The sequence below is a fragment of the Eubalaena glacialis genome, chromosome 3 (assembly GCF_028564815.1).
Source record: "Eubalaena glacialis isolate mEubGla1 chromosome 3, mEubGla1.1.hap2.+ XY, whole genome shotgun sequence".
NCBI lineage: Eukaryota > Metazoa > Chordata > Mammalia > Artiodactyla > Balaenidae > Eubalaena > Eubalaena glacialis.
Genome location: NC_083718.1, coordinates 177,308,054 through 177,325,276, shown reverse-complemented (window position 1 = coordinate 177,325,276; position 17,223 = coordinate 177,308,054). Strand labels below are relative to the sequence as shown.

Here is a 17,223-nt window from a genome sequence, read left to right as displayed (position 1 = left end):
CATTAAGCCACACTGGATCCCACAGCGAGGCAGAGACTTCCTTCTCAATTCTCCTTAATGGAGAAAAGTCTCAGCTGAGTGCTGGCATATCTTGCAAATGCTAACACTAACTAATCTCCCTTTTTAACCCAAATTTTACAGATTCAGATCTTCAAGTGGGCAACCAAGCTCTGGTTGGAACTTCACAAAATTGTTTTGTTTTCACTGTCTTTATTTTGACCATTAGGTTCTATTTCAAACAATGATACTGGTCTTCTTTTTAATTTACAGATAAATTTTTTATTTTTATTATTTTATTTTCCTTTACAGATAAATTTATTAAGGAAAATATAGTTGATTTAAAGGGACAATATTTAGTTACACATTCAGGGGGTTCACAGCTATGGCAAAAATCACAAAGGTGGTACACTACTGACTGATGTTTAGGATACTCTGGTATAGGGTAAAAAGCATGTGAGGGAGAATAATGGGGGAAAAAGGTTGGGAAGGGGGTCAAATCATGGTGAGGAGTGTGGCTTTTATTCTGTCAATCACGGCAAGGCGTTGGCTCAAGAATAGGCAATGATCATGCTCAGAGCTGTGCTTGGCAGGGCTTGCTGTGGCCTCTGAGTGCAGGGGGAGGGGGAGACTGGAGGCTGGGACAGCACTGGGGAGGCTGTTGAAAGACTCAAGGTGAACAAGTAGAGGGCCCTGGACCAGGGTCAAGGTGGTCCAACTGAAAGAGAGGAAGGGCTGGGTTCAAGAGCTCCCATCAGGCTGTGTCATAGGGTGCTATGCGGCTGACCTGGTGAGTACAAACTTGTTTTCAAGAGGCGACAGATTTCAGCCTCTAATCCTCCTCTCCAGTGTGATTTACTAAGAAAATTCAATAGTCTCTGACTGGGCTTTACTGAGGAAAGGTAACAACAGAAGAGGCTAGCCCACCGCAGTCTCTGGGACCTCGTTAGGGGGAATTGGAAGTGCAGTCAGAGATGATGGAGAACATAGACTCCCGTCTCCTCATTCTGTGTTTCCCTGCTGGGAAAGTCCGCTGTCGGCTTGACCGCTTGTGGTGATTCATTCTATTCCATACGATGAACATCTGATTTTCTAAGACCTTCAGCTTCATTTCACTGAACATAAGCCGTTCAAGGATCTTGTCCTGGAGGGCAAAGCAGGTGTGCAGCCTCTCTACTTCTTTTGTGTTCAGGCAGTTGCTCTTGGGTTTGGCTTCGCAAGTCTTTGTCTTCTCTTCCTAAACTCCCCATCACCACGAAAAGAGGAAAAGTTGGTTAATAGTGATAATCCTTTCCCATGCCAGCTGAGTTACAATCATCTTAATCAATTTCACGACCAGCATCTAAGGAGAGCCTCTTTGCCACATCTTGTGGGTGAGAGAATGGGGCCCAGTGAGGGAAGGTCCCTTTCTCAGCATCACCCAGCCTGCATGAAAGCCCCCAAACTCCCAGGATCCAGAGCTGCCTTTGGTTCACAGGAATAAGTGAAATGGCCCGCTAATCTGCACCCACCGAGGACTTAAAACCCTTAACCCAGATGTATGTGTCTCCAGAGCTTGTGCTTTTCTCAACATGCCTCTTTGAGAGTTTAGTCAGGCCTCATAAAATCTCCAAGTCTCAGTGGTCTCATGAAATGCTCTTATCTCTGTCATCTTTATCTGCTCCCTCCCCCGCCACTGCATGCAGTTGGTAAGGACACAATTTTTTTTTGGGATTCAGCTACAAATTCCTAGCCTTTAAAACCATTTAAGAATTAAATATTTCAGACATGCAAAAAAAGTAAATATTACAACAAATACCCATGATCCCTAAAATATCACAACGGTAACTGAAGTCCTCTGTGTGTTCTGCTCCTAGATTGTTCCCCTTCCTCCCTGAACCTTATCTCAACTGCAATACTGAATGTGGTATTTATTTTTTCCTTGCATTTCTTTATACCACTTTATACCAGTTCTCAGTGGGAGGCTATTTTGCCCTCCCCTGGGGACATTTGGCAATGTCTGGAGAAATTTTTTGTTGCCACAAGAGGGGTGAGGAGTGCTATTGGCATCTTGTGGGTAGAGGCTAGAGATGCTGCCAAAAATCCAGCATTGCACAGGACAGTCTCTCATCACAAAGACTTATCCAGCCCCAAATGTCAATCGTGCAGAGGCTGAGAAATCCTGCCTTAATGTACTTTCACTATACATAGGCATCCATAAACAAGGCAGGATATTGTTTTGCATGTTTTTTAACTTTACATAAAAGACGTCATAATCTAGGTACATTTCTGCTGTCTTCATTATTCAGTTTTAGAGATTTATCTATGTTATACATGTTTTTAAATTTATCCATTTTAATTTTTCCCACTTTAAAGCAGTTGTTACTGTTGTCAAAGCATGTTGTCATCAAACATGAAGTAGAAGAGTCTGGGATGGGCCCTATTCTTCAGCTGAGGCAACTGAAACTTTGTGAAGGAAGGGCTTTGTCCTGTATCACCCAAGAGGGAGCTGCAGAGCAAGGTCTTAGACCAGAGTTGGATTCCTTAGTCTTGCCGCATTGTCCTGACACCTTCCCTGTCTTCCCACCCCCCAATCTAGCTGTGACTATCCCATCACCCTCAGCTGAAGCTAAGGTCCCTCTTGCTCACCTGCTGGGGCTCTGGGGGCGTGGGCTTGAGTTCATACTTGACCAGCCAGTTGCTAAGCAACAGCAGAAGGAATAGGAACCCAAACAAGGCTGGCTTATAGCTGATCAGCCAAGCCATCAACGCTCCTGTGGTGCCTGAGGAAGCAAGTGTCCCGTGGAGATTCCTAAAAAGAGACATTAGCTCCCCCAGCATTATGGCTTGGAAGCACCCAGGCCCCAAGGCCCTGCCTGTCTCCTATCTAGGACAGTTGCCCTCCATGACAGGAGTCATGGCTGCCCCCTCCTCTGAGTCATAACCGGCCCCCACCCCCAGCTGCCGCATAACAATAATATTAACTACTCCTAGGTCTTAAGCAGCCACCATGTGCCAGACTTTGACAGGCAGTTCACAAGCATCATCTCATGACATCCTCACAACAGCCAAGTGATGTAGGCTTTCATGATACCTCAGTCATTCAACAGTACTTCTGGGCCTAGTCGCTGGGGATAAAATGGCCCGCAGTACAGAGCCTCTACCCTTGTAGAGAGGGAAACAGCAAAGAAAAATTATCCAAAACTTGGAAATAAGACAAAAAGATTTCTGCAAGCTCGTTCACAGTCATATTAGGATATTGTCTAACTGGCCCACTTGTTTGTCACCTGATGCTTTAGGGGAAGGAAATTTTATTGAGTTTAATATTTAATATTGATTAGGGTCCTGACTCTGTAAAGTCAGATGGAAAAGTTGCTCCACCAATTTCACTTGGGTATATCCCCCAAATTGAAAGCAGTGTCTTGAAGAGATATTTGTACACCCACGTTCATAGCAGTATTATTCACAATAGCCAAAAGGTGGAAGCAACCCCAAAATCCATCAACAGATAAATGGATAAGCGAAATGTTGTATATACATACAGTGGGATTAGCCTTAAAAAGGAAGGAAATTCTGACACGTTACAACATGGATGAACTTTGACGACATTATGCCAAGTGAAATAAGCAAAAAGCAAAAGCTATTTGATTCACTTATATGAGCTATCTAGTGTGGTCAGATTTGTAGAGACAGAAAGTAGAATGGTGGTTGGCAGGGGCTGGGAGCAGAGGGGAATGATGAGTTGTCGTCTAGTGGGTACAGAGTTTTACAAGATGAAAAGAGTTCTTGAGATTGTTTGCAGAACCATGTGAGCGGATTGTTTGCAGAACCATGTGAACGGACTTAACACTAGTGAACTGTACACTTAAAAATGGTTAAGATGGTAAATTTTATGCTATATGTATTTTACTACAATTTTAAAAATTAATTTAAAATGAATTAAATTAAAATTTTTTAATGAATTAGTTATTTCTGGGAAAAAAATGGATAAGTTGCAAATGATTTTTGTTTGCAAATAGATGCAAATGAATTCTGTCTGACAGAAAAGATAACCTCAAAGTTTACAGTTTTATGGTCTTGTAGGACATTATTTTTTTTCTTATTCAACTTTGCAGTCTTATTCCAGCATTCTGTGTTCCACTGACCGGTGACTATATTATCAGTTTCTCATAGTTTCCTTTGAACCATCTTTATCATCCTGCTGTTCTCTCAAGAACGAGTTAAGGGACTTCCTTGGTGGTGCAGTAGTTACGAATCCACCTGCCAATGCAGGGCACACGGGTTCGATCCCTGGTCTGGGAAGATCCCACATGCCGTGGAGCAAGTAAGCCCGTGCGCCACAACTACTGAGCCTGCTCTCTAGAGCTCACGAGCCACAACTACTGAGCCCACGTGCCACAACTGCTGAAGCCCAGGTGCCTAGAGCCCGTGCTCCGCAACAAGAGAGGCCACTGCAATGAAGAGTAGCCCCTGCGCTGCAACTAGAGAAAGCCCGTGTGCAGCAACAACACTCAACGCAGCCAAAAATAAATAAATTAATTTTTTTAAAAAGTTAAAAAAACAAAGAATGAATTAAATAAATCTTCGACATGTGCTCACTATTTTGTATGGGAGTTCTTTATGTTCAAATGTAAATTTTAATGATTATGTTATTCTAATATATTCAATTAGTTGCCACTTGTTGGGCCTTAGGAACCTGAGATAAATACTTTTTTAAAAAATAAATTTATTTATCTATTTATTTATTTATTTTTGGCTGCCTTGGGTCTTCGTTGCTGCATGCGGGCTTTCTTTTTAGTGGTAGCGAGCGGAGGAGGCTACTCTTCGTTGCGGTGCACAGGCCTCTCCTTAAGGTGGCTTCTCTTGTTGCAGAGCACAGGCTCTAGGCGCGCAGGCTTCAGTAGTTGTGGCACATGGGCTCAGTAGTTGTGGCACATGGGCTCAGTAGTTGTGGCTCGCGAGTTCTAGAGCGCAAGCTCGGTAGTTGTGGCACACGGGCTTAGTTGCTCCGCGGCATGTGGGATCTTCCCAGACCAGGGCTTGAACCCATGTGCCCTGCATTGGCAGGCGGATTCTTAACCAATGCACCACCAGGGAAGCCCAATACTTTAAAGTTAAATTTTTGTACACATACTTAAACTTTTCCCTAGAATGTTTTCCTGAAAGTGGAATTGCTGGGTCAAAGGATATGCATATTTTTTAAATCTAATTTTAAATTTTATCAAACTACTAAACATGCAAGCCAGTCAGATAGAACTACAGGGTTTAAAACAAACAAGTTTCCATCTCTTATCCCATCCCTTCCTACCCTCACATTCTACGACTCAAACAACCAATTTCAACTCTTTTAGCTATTTCTCCTGGTATTTATCTTGATATATCTGAGTAGTATGCTTATACTGTTATTTCTGAATTTCTCAGTTTTGAAATTATATACTATCTTTTCATGATGGAATCTGGGCATTTAGCTCCGAGGTAGAACCGCCTCCATTCCTACTTTGTCCCCTCTTGTGTAAACCCCTCTCACCCCTCTCCTCCACAAACTTTCTCTTTCCTCCATTCTCCCCATATAATTCTATCCCTTTGGTTAAAACAATATTCATTGCTTATGTTATTATAGACATGTCAGTGTAGTTCACAGCTGAACCGTGTGTTGTATTATGATTACACTTTCTTTCTGGCATAGCTTTTAGTTTTCCTGAACTTAATTGTCTCTTTTTTTCTGTTAGCTTAGTTAAAAAAAAAAAAATTCAACTTCTTTGATGTAAAATCGACGTAAAATAAAATACACCTATTTTACGTGTGTAGTTCAATGAGTTTTGACTAATGTATACACGCCCCAGTCAAGATAGAAAACATTTCCATCACCCCCAGCAAGTCCTTTCCAGCTCTTTTGAAGTCAACCCCCACCCTCATCCCAGGCAACCACTGACTGGATTCTATCACTAGAAATTAGTTTTACCAGTTCTTGAACTTCACGTATAAATGGAAGTATTTTTTGAGAATTATACTTTGAAGACACAAACTTGTAAAAAAGCGATTACAGCTCTGTGTCCTAGAGGAAATAAACTTGAAGAACACAAGGCCTGTTCCAGTGTTGGGTCAGTGAAGGATTCCTGGAGGTATTAAAAGAAGAAACCGCCACCACCATCAGCGACATTAGACCTGGAGTGGAAAGCTGTCATGTATGTGGGGATGGGAGCATAGGAGTGGGAGGAGGTGCGAGTGAGGAAGTGCAAATGGGGAGGGGGTCCAGACAGAAGACAGAGCATGAACAAAGCCCCGGAGGCAATGGCAATCCCGTTTGGACTCATATCTGGATTTCCTAACTTTTGTCCATTTTATTACCTCGAAACTCATTTGCTCTCCAAGATTTCCCCAGTCGCAGCAGGACAATTATGAATAGTAAATACGATGATCTACCAGTTACATATCAGTGTTTTCCCCTGTAAACTCTTTGAGAGCAAGAACTTCATAATTAAACCCTTGTCACGTAGTAAGCATTAATAAATATTGGTTGAACTGACGAATGAGTAGGTGAATGAATGAATGAGTGAATGAACGAATGAATTTATGAATACACGCAAGTCCCTGGAGGAAATGGTTGCTCTCGGAGGTACAGTCTGGCCCAGAAGCCCTAGAATGGGGACCGTGCTGGGACCGACCCCGAAGGCTAAGGAGACGCTCTAGGAAAGCTTCGTGCAATTTGCCATGGCGCCGCTCTAGCCTCGAGGACGCCGCTCTATGGCAGCGGGGAGGGCGGGGCCGTGGGCGTCTCCGGTTTTATTGTTCGGGCGCGGCGGGAGCGCGCGGAGCGCGCTTAGCGCGTGCATACGCAGCGGCGGTTGGCAGCGCGCGGACTGTGTGAAGTGAAGCGAGGCGACTCCGGACTCACGGACCGACAGACCGAGCGGCCCTTACGGCCGTCTGCAGCCAGGCGGCCCGAGATGTTGTCTGGGAAGAAGGCAGCGGCCGCGGCGGCGGCAGCGGCGGCGGCGGCCGGGTCGGAGGCCGGTGTCGGGGCAGCGGGCGGCTCGGAGAACGGCTCTGAGGTGGCCGCGCCGCCCGCGGGCCTGTCCGGCCCTGCCGAAGCCGGGCCGGGGGCGGCCGGGGAGCGCACTCCCCGCAAGAAGGAGCCCCCGCGGGCCTCTCCCCCCGGGGGCCTGGCTGAGCCGCCGGGGTCCGCCGGGCCTCAAGCTGGGCCTACCGTCGTGCCTGGGTCTGCGACCCCCATGGAAACGGGAATCGCAGAGACTCCGGAGGGGCGACGGACCAGTCGGCGCAAGCGGGCGAAGGTGAGGCCCGACCCCCGCCCTCGAACTGCAAATCCCGGTGCCAAGCTTCCCCGAGGTTGTCCGGCCCGCATTACCCCCCACCCCCGCGAGCCCCGGTCTTGGACCTTGAGCCCCATGCCCCCCGACCTCCCCAGTCACCGACCTCCACCCACCTCCCCACTAGCTGGCTGGGTGAGGTGGGAGAAGGGAAGGTCTTTGCCTGTGGTGAATGCGTCTTCATGCCGGGACCGGGCCGTCCTGGGAAAGGGGGATCTCGGGGAGGGGTATTTTACTCATTTACATCTCGTACACCTTTTCATTTTCTTGACTGGGAAAAATGGCTCCCTGACGTGGAGTTATGGTTGGCCTTGCTGGAGACATATATCATTTGTTTGTCCACAGATGTGTCTGGAAGCTGCTCAGCAATATTTATGTGTTTCGGCCGGGAGCACATTGAAGCTGTAGGGTGATGCTAAAGAAATTGCCTTAGCCTTGAAGACCGAAAAAAAGGAACTTTTTTTTTTTTTTTGAGCCCTTTGCTGTGTGCTAGAGTGTTTTGCTCTTTGTCCTTTTATCTTGTCAACGATCTTTTGATGTAGAGTTTTACAAATGAGGAAGCTGATTAAGAGGGTTAGTATCAATTAGTCAAGGTGTAAATATACGGCAAGAAAAGGCTTTGTCACAGGACGGTATATACAGACTCACATCTCTGGGTGCCAGATGCTGTGTTCAAAGCGTCACCAACTTTTTATTTTTGCTAAACACCAACTGGCAGGTTTTGCTAGCCCCATTTCAGGAATGAGTAAGCTGAAGCACACAGTTTAAGCAACTTGCCCAGAATCGCGAAGCTAAGCAAGTGGTGGAACTGGAATGTAAGCCCTACACTTACAATGTGATAAGGTGTCATCAGCCTCTGAAACAAAGGACCACATGTGACACCAACAGTGAGCAGGGCACTGGGGCAGTACTAGGGCACAGACTTTAGACTTGGCCCTTTTCTGGAGATTTCATGGTACAGTTGAAAAAACTGGAAGTATATGTACATATAATTTTAAGTAACTAAATATTTTAAATTATGTAATTTATGCATATTACAAGTTTTCTATCTCTATATGATTTAAGTGGATATACCAAGTCAGTGTGTATGAGGAGCTTCTTGAGTGTTGCCCAGATTGAGAGCCCTCAGATTGAATTGCCCAGTTTTGAGAGATCTCTCTCCAAGAATACTCTGCTCCAAGTATAAAGGAGGGAAGTCTGTGTGTGTGTGGGGGGGGGGGTTTAACCAACGCATAGGTTGGCAACTCCCAACTCTCTGAAATGAAATAGAGGGCAGAAGCCCAGTTGGGTTTTGATTTAACTATTTCAATAGAAAATTTGGCCAGAAACCAGATGATCAGTTTTTGTTTTTTTTTTAAGAGAATGAGGCATCGCTTATTTATTTATGCAGGCATACCTGCATGCTGGATCTCTTAGTTGCTGCACACGGGCTCCTTAGTTGTGGCTTGCCAGCTGCAGCACACAGGCTCCTTAGTTGTGGCATGTGAACTCTTAGTTGCGGCATGCATGTGGGATCTAATTCCCTGAGCAGGGATCCAACCCAGGTCCCCTGCATTGGGAGCACGGAGTCTTAACCACTGTGCCACCAGGGAAGTCCCTCATATATTTTTTTTAAAAACAGGTTTATTGAGATAATTCACATACCATAAAATTTACCATTTTTGAGTATGTAATTCAGTGATTATTAGCATATTCACAAAGCTGTACAACCAGCACAATATCCTACAGTCAATTGTAGGATATTTTCATCACCCCCAAAAGACACCTGTACCATTAGCAGGCACTCTCGATTCGTCCTTGGCTCCAGCCCCTGGCATTCACTAATCTTTCTGTCACTGTGGATTTGCCTTTTTTGGACATTTTATGTAAATGGAACCATATAATATGTGGCCTTTTGTGTCTGGCTTTAGCATGTTTTCAAGGTTCATCCATGTTGTAGTGCTTCCATTCAGTACTTGATAGCTCACTGGCCAACTAATATCCCAGTGTACGAATATACCACATTTTGTTTATTCATTCATCCTTTTATAGACATCTCCACTTTTTGGCTATTGTGAATAATGCTGCTGTGAACATTTGTGTACAGTTTTTTGTGTGAACATGTTTTTGGTTCTCTTAGGTATGATACCTAGGAGTGGAATTGCTGGGTGGTATGGTATCTCTGTTTAACTTATAGAGGAGCTGCCAAACAGTTTTCCATAGCAGCCACATCATTTTACATTCCCACCAGCAATATTTGAGAGTTCTGATTTCTCCAATCTTATTGACACTTGATAATGTCTTTTTATTATAGCCATCCTAGTGGGTGTGAAGTGGTATCTCATTGTGGTTTTAATATGTAGGCTAAAGATGTTGAATTGAGTATCTTCTCTTGTTCTTATTGGCCATTTGTATTTCTTTTTTGGTGAAATGTCTATTCATATCCTTGGCTCATCTTTAAATTGTGTTGTCTTTTTATTGTTGAGTAGTTAGAGTTCTATATATATGGTGATTACAAAAGTTTTAAATTTTGATTTCCAGTTTATTTTTTCTTTTGTCCCTTTTTTTTTTTTAAAGGTTATTTGAATTTATTTATTTATTTATTTTTGTCTGTGTTGGGTCTTCTTTTCTGTGCGAGGGCTTTCTCTAGTTGTGGCGAGCCGGGGGCCACTCTTCATCGCGGTGCGCAGGCCTCTCACTGTCGCGGCCTCTCTTGTTGCGGCCTCTCTTGTTGCGGCCTCTCTTGTTGCGGAGCACAGGCTCCAGACGCGCAGGCTCAGTAGTTGTGGCTCACGGGCCTAGTTGCTCCATGGCATGTGGGATCTTCCCAGACCAGGGCTCGAACCTGTGTCTCCTGCATTGGCAGGCAGATTCTCAACCACTGCGCCACCAGGGAAGCCCCTCTTTTGTCCCTTTTGCTTCTAGTGTTCCATCTAAGAAACCATTACCTAATCCAGTGTCATAAAGATGTACTCCTATGTTTTCTTCTAAGAGTTTTATCGTTTTAGCTCTTGCATTTAGGTCTATGATCATTTTGGAGTTAATTTTTGTACGTGGCATTCTTTTGCATGTGTGTATCCGCTTGTCCCAACACAATTTGTTGAAGACTATTCTCTCCCCTTTGAATGATTGACACCCTTGTTGATTGACCGTAAATGTAAGGGTTTATTTTTCCACTCTCAATTCTATCCCATTGATCTATATTTCTGTTCTTTTTTTTTTTTTTTTAATTATTATTTATTTATTTATTTATTTATTTTTTATTTTTGGCTGTGTTGGGTCTTCGTTTCTGTGCAAGGGCTTTCTCCAGTTGCGGCAAGCGGGGGCCACTCTTCATCGCGGTGCGCGGGCCTCTCACTGTCGTGGCCTCTCTTGTTGAGGAGCACAGGCTCCAGACGCGCAGGCTCAGTAGTTGTGGCTCACGGGCCTAGTTGCTCCGCGGCATGTGGGATCTTCCCAGACCAGGGCTCGAACCCGTGTCCCCTGCATCGGCAGGCAGATTCTCAACCACTGCGCCACCAGGGAAGCCCTATATTTCTGTTCTTATGCCAGTACCACACTGTCCTGATTACTGTAGCTTGGCAATATGTTTTGAAATCGGGAAGTGTGAGTTCTCCAGCTTTGTTCTTTTTCAAGATTGTTTTGGCTATTCTGTATCTCTTGCATTTCCATATAAATTTTAGGATCAGTTTATCAATTTTTGCAAAAAGGCAGCTGAAATTCTGATTGGGATTGTGTTGAATCTAGATTAATTTGGGGCTTGTTATAAGATTTCTTTGTAGTTCTCCTGTGTTTAATTTTCCTTTGTGATTAGCTCTGAAACTCTCAAAAGAAAAATGGGTTATGTGTTTATTTGGTGAGCAACTAGGAAGTAAAGAACTGGGGAAGCTGACCTACGTATTCATAGCTAGTCTTGGGAACCAGAGGAAACAGACCTCAAGGGATAGAGTATCCATAAAGGAGTAAAATGGAAGCTGAGTCCGCTGTAGATAGACCTTGCTTCAAGGCCTTGCCTCAAGAGTTTATGCAGGGGATATATCTATATTTTATAGCCTGGGAGCTTATTCATTTTGAGGGGCGGGGACACTCTTTTTTTTTTTTTTTTGGCCACACTGTGCAGCATATGGTATCTTAGTTCCTCGACCAGGGATTGAACCCATGCCCCCTGCAGTGGAAGCAATAAGTCTTAACCACTGGACTGCCAGGGAAGTCCCTGGGGGGGACCCTCTTTTAAAAAAAATTTCTATATGCATAAACATGTATATAATTATATAAATAAGTAAATATATATATAATTATGTAATCAAAATTAGGTTCAGGGTATTGGAAGGAGTCCATGCAATTGACGGTCCCTGAGGCTTAAGTTTCATTAGTTTCAGAATAAATTCACCTCTGAATGTCTATGCTAACATTATGGCAAACTATTTAAGGTTTGAAATTGTTAAATTGGGCTGAGACTTTGGGAACACCACACAGCTTAAGGAATGGCGGTCTTGAGCTGGGCCTTGAACAAGGACAGAATTTTTAAAAGTGTTCTGGAAAAGTGTTCTGGGCTTCTGGAGTTAAGTCATCCTCCTGTGATTCCTTTTCCTCAGAAAAATAAATCCTACCTTGTAACATTATTAGGTTTAGATATAATGTAAATAAAATGCTTATTGCAGTGTCTGGCATAAGTAAGTAGGTACCCAGTAATTAAGAACTACTAGGGAAGAAAAGGAAGTGAAAAATGCTTGGAATATAATAGAAAGTGGTTTGAGAAGCAACAGGGAGTCCAGAGTGGACAACTGAATGTTGGGAACAATGGGCAAATGAATTTAATTGGAAATGAGGTTCTTCTAGGAGCAAGATAAGTTGGAGGGATCAGTAGTGTTGTAGAGTTGTATCTAGGTTGTAGAGAGCCAAATACTAGATATGTGCTGTCCTGGATGGTAGCCACTAGCCACCTATGGCTATTGAGCACTTACCATGTGGCTAGTAGATTGAGGGAACTGAATTTTTAATTTTAATTTAATCCTAAATAGCCACATGCTAAGTGCTCAATAGCCACAGGTGGCTAGTGCTACCTTAATGGAAGCACAGATAGAGAACATTTCCATTATCACAGAAAATTCTGTCAGACAGCATTGCACTAGATTATGAAGTATAAGTGCTATGAGAATTTAGAGAAGGGAAAGATATATTTGTAAGTTTGGAAGACTTAGGGAGTAATTTGCAGAGGAGGTGGGCCTTGAATTTTAGGCATTGGATTTACAGAAAAGGTGGGAGTAGCTTTTAGGAAGTTTAGGGATGATTTTGACTAGTGTGTTAGAAAATGATTAGAGGTAAATTTGACTAGTTAGAGCTAGAGAGTTTATATGCTGGTTTGACAGTTTTGGCATTCATTTGGAAAATGAATGTATTTGGAAATACGTACAGTGTATTTGGAAAATTAATCTGGCGGTTGTGCCCTAGGTGAATTACAAGGAAGAACTGTTAAAAGACTGGAGCTTCATAAAAGTGCTAACAAAAGATCAAGATGAAAAAAAAAAAATTAATTACATGGGACTGAGTGAACTGATGAGGATGAGTATAATTTTTGTGACTTTCTGGTTGAATTTAAAAAAAGAAAAAATCCCACAAGGACTCAGAGGCAAAGAATATACAAATCAATTTTCACTGCAAAGTAAAGGAGCTGTTACAGTGGAGGATTACTGGACTGAATGTCAATATTATGACATAGTATGAGTGTGTTTCATGTTTGGTAATTGCAATCATTGTTGCTTTTGTTGTGGTCATCCATGTACAATGCTTGGTGTCAGTCTATTTATCTCTTGTAAAAATAAAATACAGTGTGTGTGGGAAAAAAAAAAAAAAAGACTGGAGCTTTAAGGTGGTTGGGAAGTGAATGAATCACTGTAGCAAGGGTGTGGAAGAGATAGGAGAGACTAGAGATATAAATTTGAGAGTCACGGGTGTACAGGTAAGAACAAGTACCCTACTGACTCATCTGCCTGTTGGGACACCTTTTTGTACTTGGTTATAAGTAGTTGTAGAACCCCTGAAGTCTCAGAGGATTTTACTTAGGGATAAAAGATTCCCAATCCTTTATGTTCATAGCATCCATTCTTTTTCTCAGGGGAATAATTTTTATTTTTTATAGTTTGTATGATTCTTTCAGATGGTTTTTAAACTTTTTCATAAGTGGAGAAATCCATTTTTACAAAATATAATTTTATGCATAATCCCAAAATAAAATACTACTTGCCTGTTTTATATCAAGTTTAAATTTATAACATTTATTTTAGTTGTCAGTCTTTGAGACAATGAGGCTCTTTTGGTAGAGCCAAATTTGAGAGTGGAGGTTAAGCATAATAGTTGCAGCCTCAATAATTTCTGTATTTTGTTTATGAAGTATTGTATTGATTGACAAGTAGTGGTAGTGCAGAATGTTGTTTCCTTTGTTTTTAGCTTGTCTTTCCATCTCAGGACACTCTCTCAGTTGAACAGAGATGGCAGAAGAAATTTTATTCTTCAGTCTACCCAAAATTGAGTTACCTAAGTAGTACAACTTCATGTGTTGGTGATCTCTAAAGGGTTATGGTTTGGTTTAACACATACGAGTACTCATGTTAAAAATACATTTTAAAGTTAGTAAATGAAATCCCAAAAAAATCCAAGGGCTCTGTGGAACACAGTTCTTTTTCTATTGTTGTTAAATACTACCTTAGATATTCTTACTCCTATCTCTAGGTATTTTTCTGATCTCCTTTTTTTCTTGAACGCTAAGAACTCTAGACCAGCCTCTTCCAAGTGTATTCCTTGTTAGTAGTTATTACATCAAAACATTGGATTAAAAAATATTAAAAAAGATTGTTTTTGCTGTGAAACTTCTCAGTACTTTTAACATGTATTATGACTCTCCTAGAGGGGGCCTATAAAGAATGCAGTGTTTCCCTAACTTTAATCTTGGATTCATTTTTCCTTCAAAGGGCATGGTGTCTTAGGCAAAAGCTGAACTACTTCAGTAGAGAGGATCGTATATTATTGTTTGTGTTTGTCTCAGAATTTGCACATTGCCCAGTTCCACAGTAGGCACTTGTTAAGTGATTATTGATTGAATGGGTAGGATTGATGGGCAGGGGATTAAAGGGCTGAATCTTTGGGACAGGGAGAGATCAAGCACTGTTGAGGGGTAAAAGGTGAAAGGGAGCTGCATACTGTAAACATGTATTACATTTTCTAACCCAGCTCCCTCTTTGAAACTTTTTTCCCTCCTTGCTGCTTTACCCATTATCCTGAGGTTTGTTCCTAACAGTTTAATCTCAGTCAAGTAGGATAAAGTTTGTTATCTGCATTTTTGGGAGATTTTATTGTAAAGTCTCTGAGATGTTTACCTGATCAGGTTTTTTTGTTTGCAACTAGAGTTTCAGCTTATTAAGGGCAGAGATACTCATTCATAATCATTTTCTCCATTGTGCCATGTTCTCAGTTCAGTATTTGATAGATAAATACAGTTATTCATGTGTTAAATAAAATTCTTAGAGCACAGGTCAAAGCTATTCAATTTATCCATAATTGTTTCCATTTTCTAACCCAATCCCTGTTTTCAGTAAAACTCTTAACTCCCCTAGCTACCTACTCCCCCACCACCCAAATCCTGTGGTCATGTCATTTAAAAAAAAAAAAGAAGACAGATAATAGCAGCCAGCCATCTGGAGCGATTTCAAAGATATTTCGAAAGTTAAAATAGGTTACATTCACTGTAATCCACAGGACGATGCATTTCAGAAATCTAATATATTATATTTGGAAGCCATGTTGTCTTTGCCGTGTCTCCACCTCCAATAAATACTTTTTATTTTATTCATTTTATCTTTTCATTGAATCCAGAATAGAGAGCTGTTGTTTCTGTGGCTTCCTTGTTAGGGTGGGGGTCAAAATGATGATTTGACAGTGTTCCAAGGTTGATGACTATTTGTTGTTTTTTTTTTTTAATTAATAGCTACTTTATTTATTTATTTATTTATTTATTTATTTATTTTTAGCTGTGTTGGGTCTTCGTTTCGTGCGAGGGCTTTCTCTAGTTGCGGCAAGCGGGGGCCACTCTTCATTGTGGTGCGGGGGCCACTCTCATCGCGGTGCGCGGGCCTCTCACTATCGCGGCCCCTCCCGTTGCGGGGCACAGGCTCCAGACGCGCAGGCTCAGCAGTTGTGGCTCACGGGCCCAGTTGCTCCGCGGCATGTGGGATCTTCCCAGACCAGGGCTCGAACCCGTGTCCCCTGCATTAGCAGGCAGATTCTCAACCACTGCGCCACCAGGGAAGCCCGATGACTATTTGTAATACACATTTTAACAAAGAGGTCCATAATAATCTTCCCTATCCTAAGTTGCTTTACCCCCCAATAAAACATTCATTAAGACTGCTTCCTCTTTCTACTTATTACCTGGTTTTCCCCTTTGTAACCTGTATGAATTAGTAGTAAGGCTTGTAGTCTCCATTTCCACATGACTTATTCCTTAATTTGTTGTAATAAGGATTCTTTGCTCTCATCATTCAACTCTCTTAGGTCACCAGTGTTTTGTTTTTGTTTTTGTTTTAAGCAAGTGTACCTTTTTATTGTTTCAGTTTGACTATTGCCATTTGCAACTTTTATTCCCTGCCCACCCTCCGCACTCCTCAATTTGGTTTCTAGAATTCTTTTGCTATTTACCTGTGGAATAGTAGTTAGAAGTACAGATTGGCATTAGACAGGCTTGTTATTCTAGCTAACTGTATTTTTGTCTGACTGAGGGCTAGTTTAGTCTTTTGTTGAAACTTCCAGTATGTGAACATGATATATACATACGTATAGATGCACACACAAACACACAATTAATTTTTATTTGTAGAGAGCCTCAGAGTCATTGATTTGAATTTCAATACTATGATATAAAAGTTACAGTTTGGGCTAAATCTGAACTGACACAAGATTATTTCATGAGAGATTTTGTTTTTAATGGTTACCTATTATGAGCTAGCTTGTTCCTTGTTATTTGCTTATTTTCCTTAAAAATTAAAGTTAGAAAACAATTCATATTTACTGATGGTTCCAAACTGAGTTTCTGACTTTAGATGTCCATTGTATTTAGCTTTCCCTGGTATAATCTCCATATAGGTAGAGTACAGAGAGATGGATGAAAGTTTGGCCAACCTCTCAGAAGATGAGTATTATTCAGAAGAAGAGAGAAATGCTAAAGCAGAGAAGGAAAAGAAGCTTCCCCCACCACCCCCTCAAGCCCCACCTGAGGAAGAAAATGAAAGTGAGCCTGAGGAACCATCTGGTGAGTTGTAGTAACTAACCACAGTTTTGTTTTATCTTAGAAATAAGAATAAATGAATTTATTCCTATTCTGCAATGTTCTTTATGTCTTTGGTTTATACTCTTATATTGGCCATGTGTATTTTTGTGTGTGTGCACATGTACATGTATACACACGTAAATATATATGCATATATACATAGTGGTACTGACATTCTTTTTGTGTGTGTCTGTACATATAGGAGGAAAGTAAAGAATGAGGGTAGAAGGATAATGGCTGTGTAAGGCAGCTGGAAAGTTGGAGAAAATGCACAGAAAGCCAAACCCGAAGAACCAAACTTTTCAGTGATAACTCTGATTCAGAATTTAGAGATAGAATGATTCAGAAATTATTCTGGCTAAATTATGCCATTTACTTCATGGTTAGATACTTTCAGATAAAACCTTCGTGGTGTGGATCAGTTTTGAAAAGGGTCTTTTCCTGGTGAACAAAGATAAAAATACATTCTGAAGTCAAAAAGAAAAGACTTAAGTGCCTGTTATTGTTTAGTTATTGAGCCCTCCAGTCAAAAGAATGGTATAAGTAAAGGCTATGAAGAGATTCCAAGGTCACACAATCTTCCCTATGACATTGAAAGATTATTGGAGCCTATAGTAC

At 41.8% G+C, this 17,223-nt stretch overlaps 2 protein-coding genes across 3 annotated transcripts in view; one reads left to right on the top strand and one right to left on the bottom strand.

Annotated features, from left to right (window-relative positions):
* Nucleotides 1-943: 943 nt before the first annotated feature.
* Nucleotides 944-2,817, bottom strand: TEX46 (testis expressed 46). Its single transcript, XM_061184063.1, has 2 exons — nucleotides 2,626-2,817; nucleotides 944-1,141 (listed from the first exon to the last, which is right to left on the bottom strand). The coding sequence occupies exons 1-2, from the start codon at nucleotides 2,815-2,817 to the stop codon at nucleotides 944-946; spliced, it is 390 nt and encodes a 129-aa protein (XP_061040046.1).
* Nucleotides 2,818-6,790: 3,973 nt separating this feature from the next.
* KDM1A (lysine demethylase 1A) overlaps nucleotides 6,791-17,223 on the top strand; it is a 63,775-nt gene continuing 53,342 nt past the window's right edge. For both annotated transcript variants that reach the window (XM_061184769.1, XM_061184768.1), the window contains exons 1-2: nucleotides 6,791-7,271; nucleotides 16,422-16,587. In XM_061184769.1, coding sequence (XP_061040752.1) covers nucleotides 6,924-7,271; nucleotides 16,422-16,587 — 514 coding nt within the window. In that variant the 5' untranslated portion in view covers nucleotides 6,791-6,923. The remainder of the gene's footprint in view (nucleotides 7,272-16,421; nucleotides 16,588-17,223) is intronic.

Excerpts from the sequence above, each read along its gene's own strand:
- TEX46 (XM_061184063.1), bottom strand. The coding sequence starts at position 2,817 with ATGCTGGGGGAGCTAATGTCTCTTTTTAGGAATCTCCACGGGACACTT. Across the intron at positions 1,142-2,625 it reads CGCCCCCAGAGCCCCAGCAG|GACAAGATCCTTGAACGGCT; the intron begins GTGAGCAAGAGG and ends TTTGCCCTCCAG.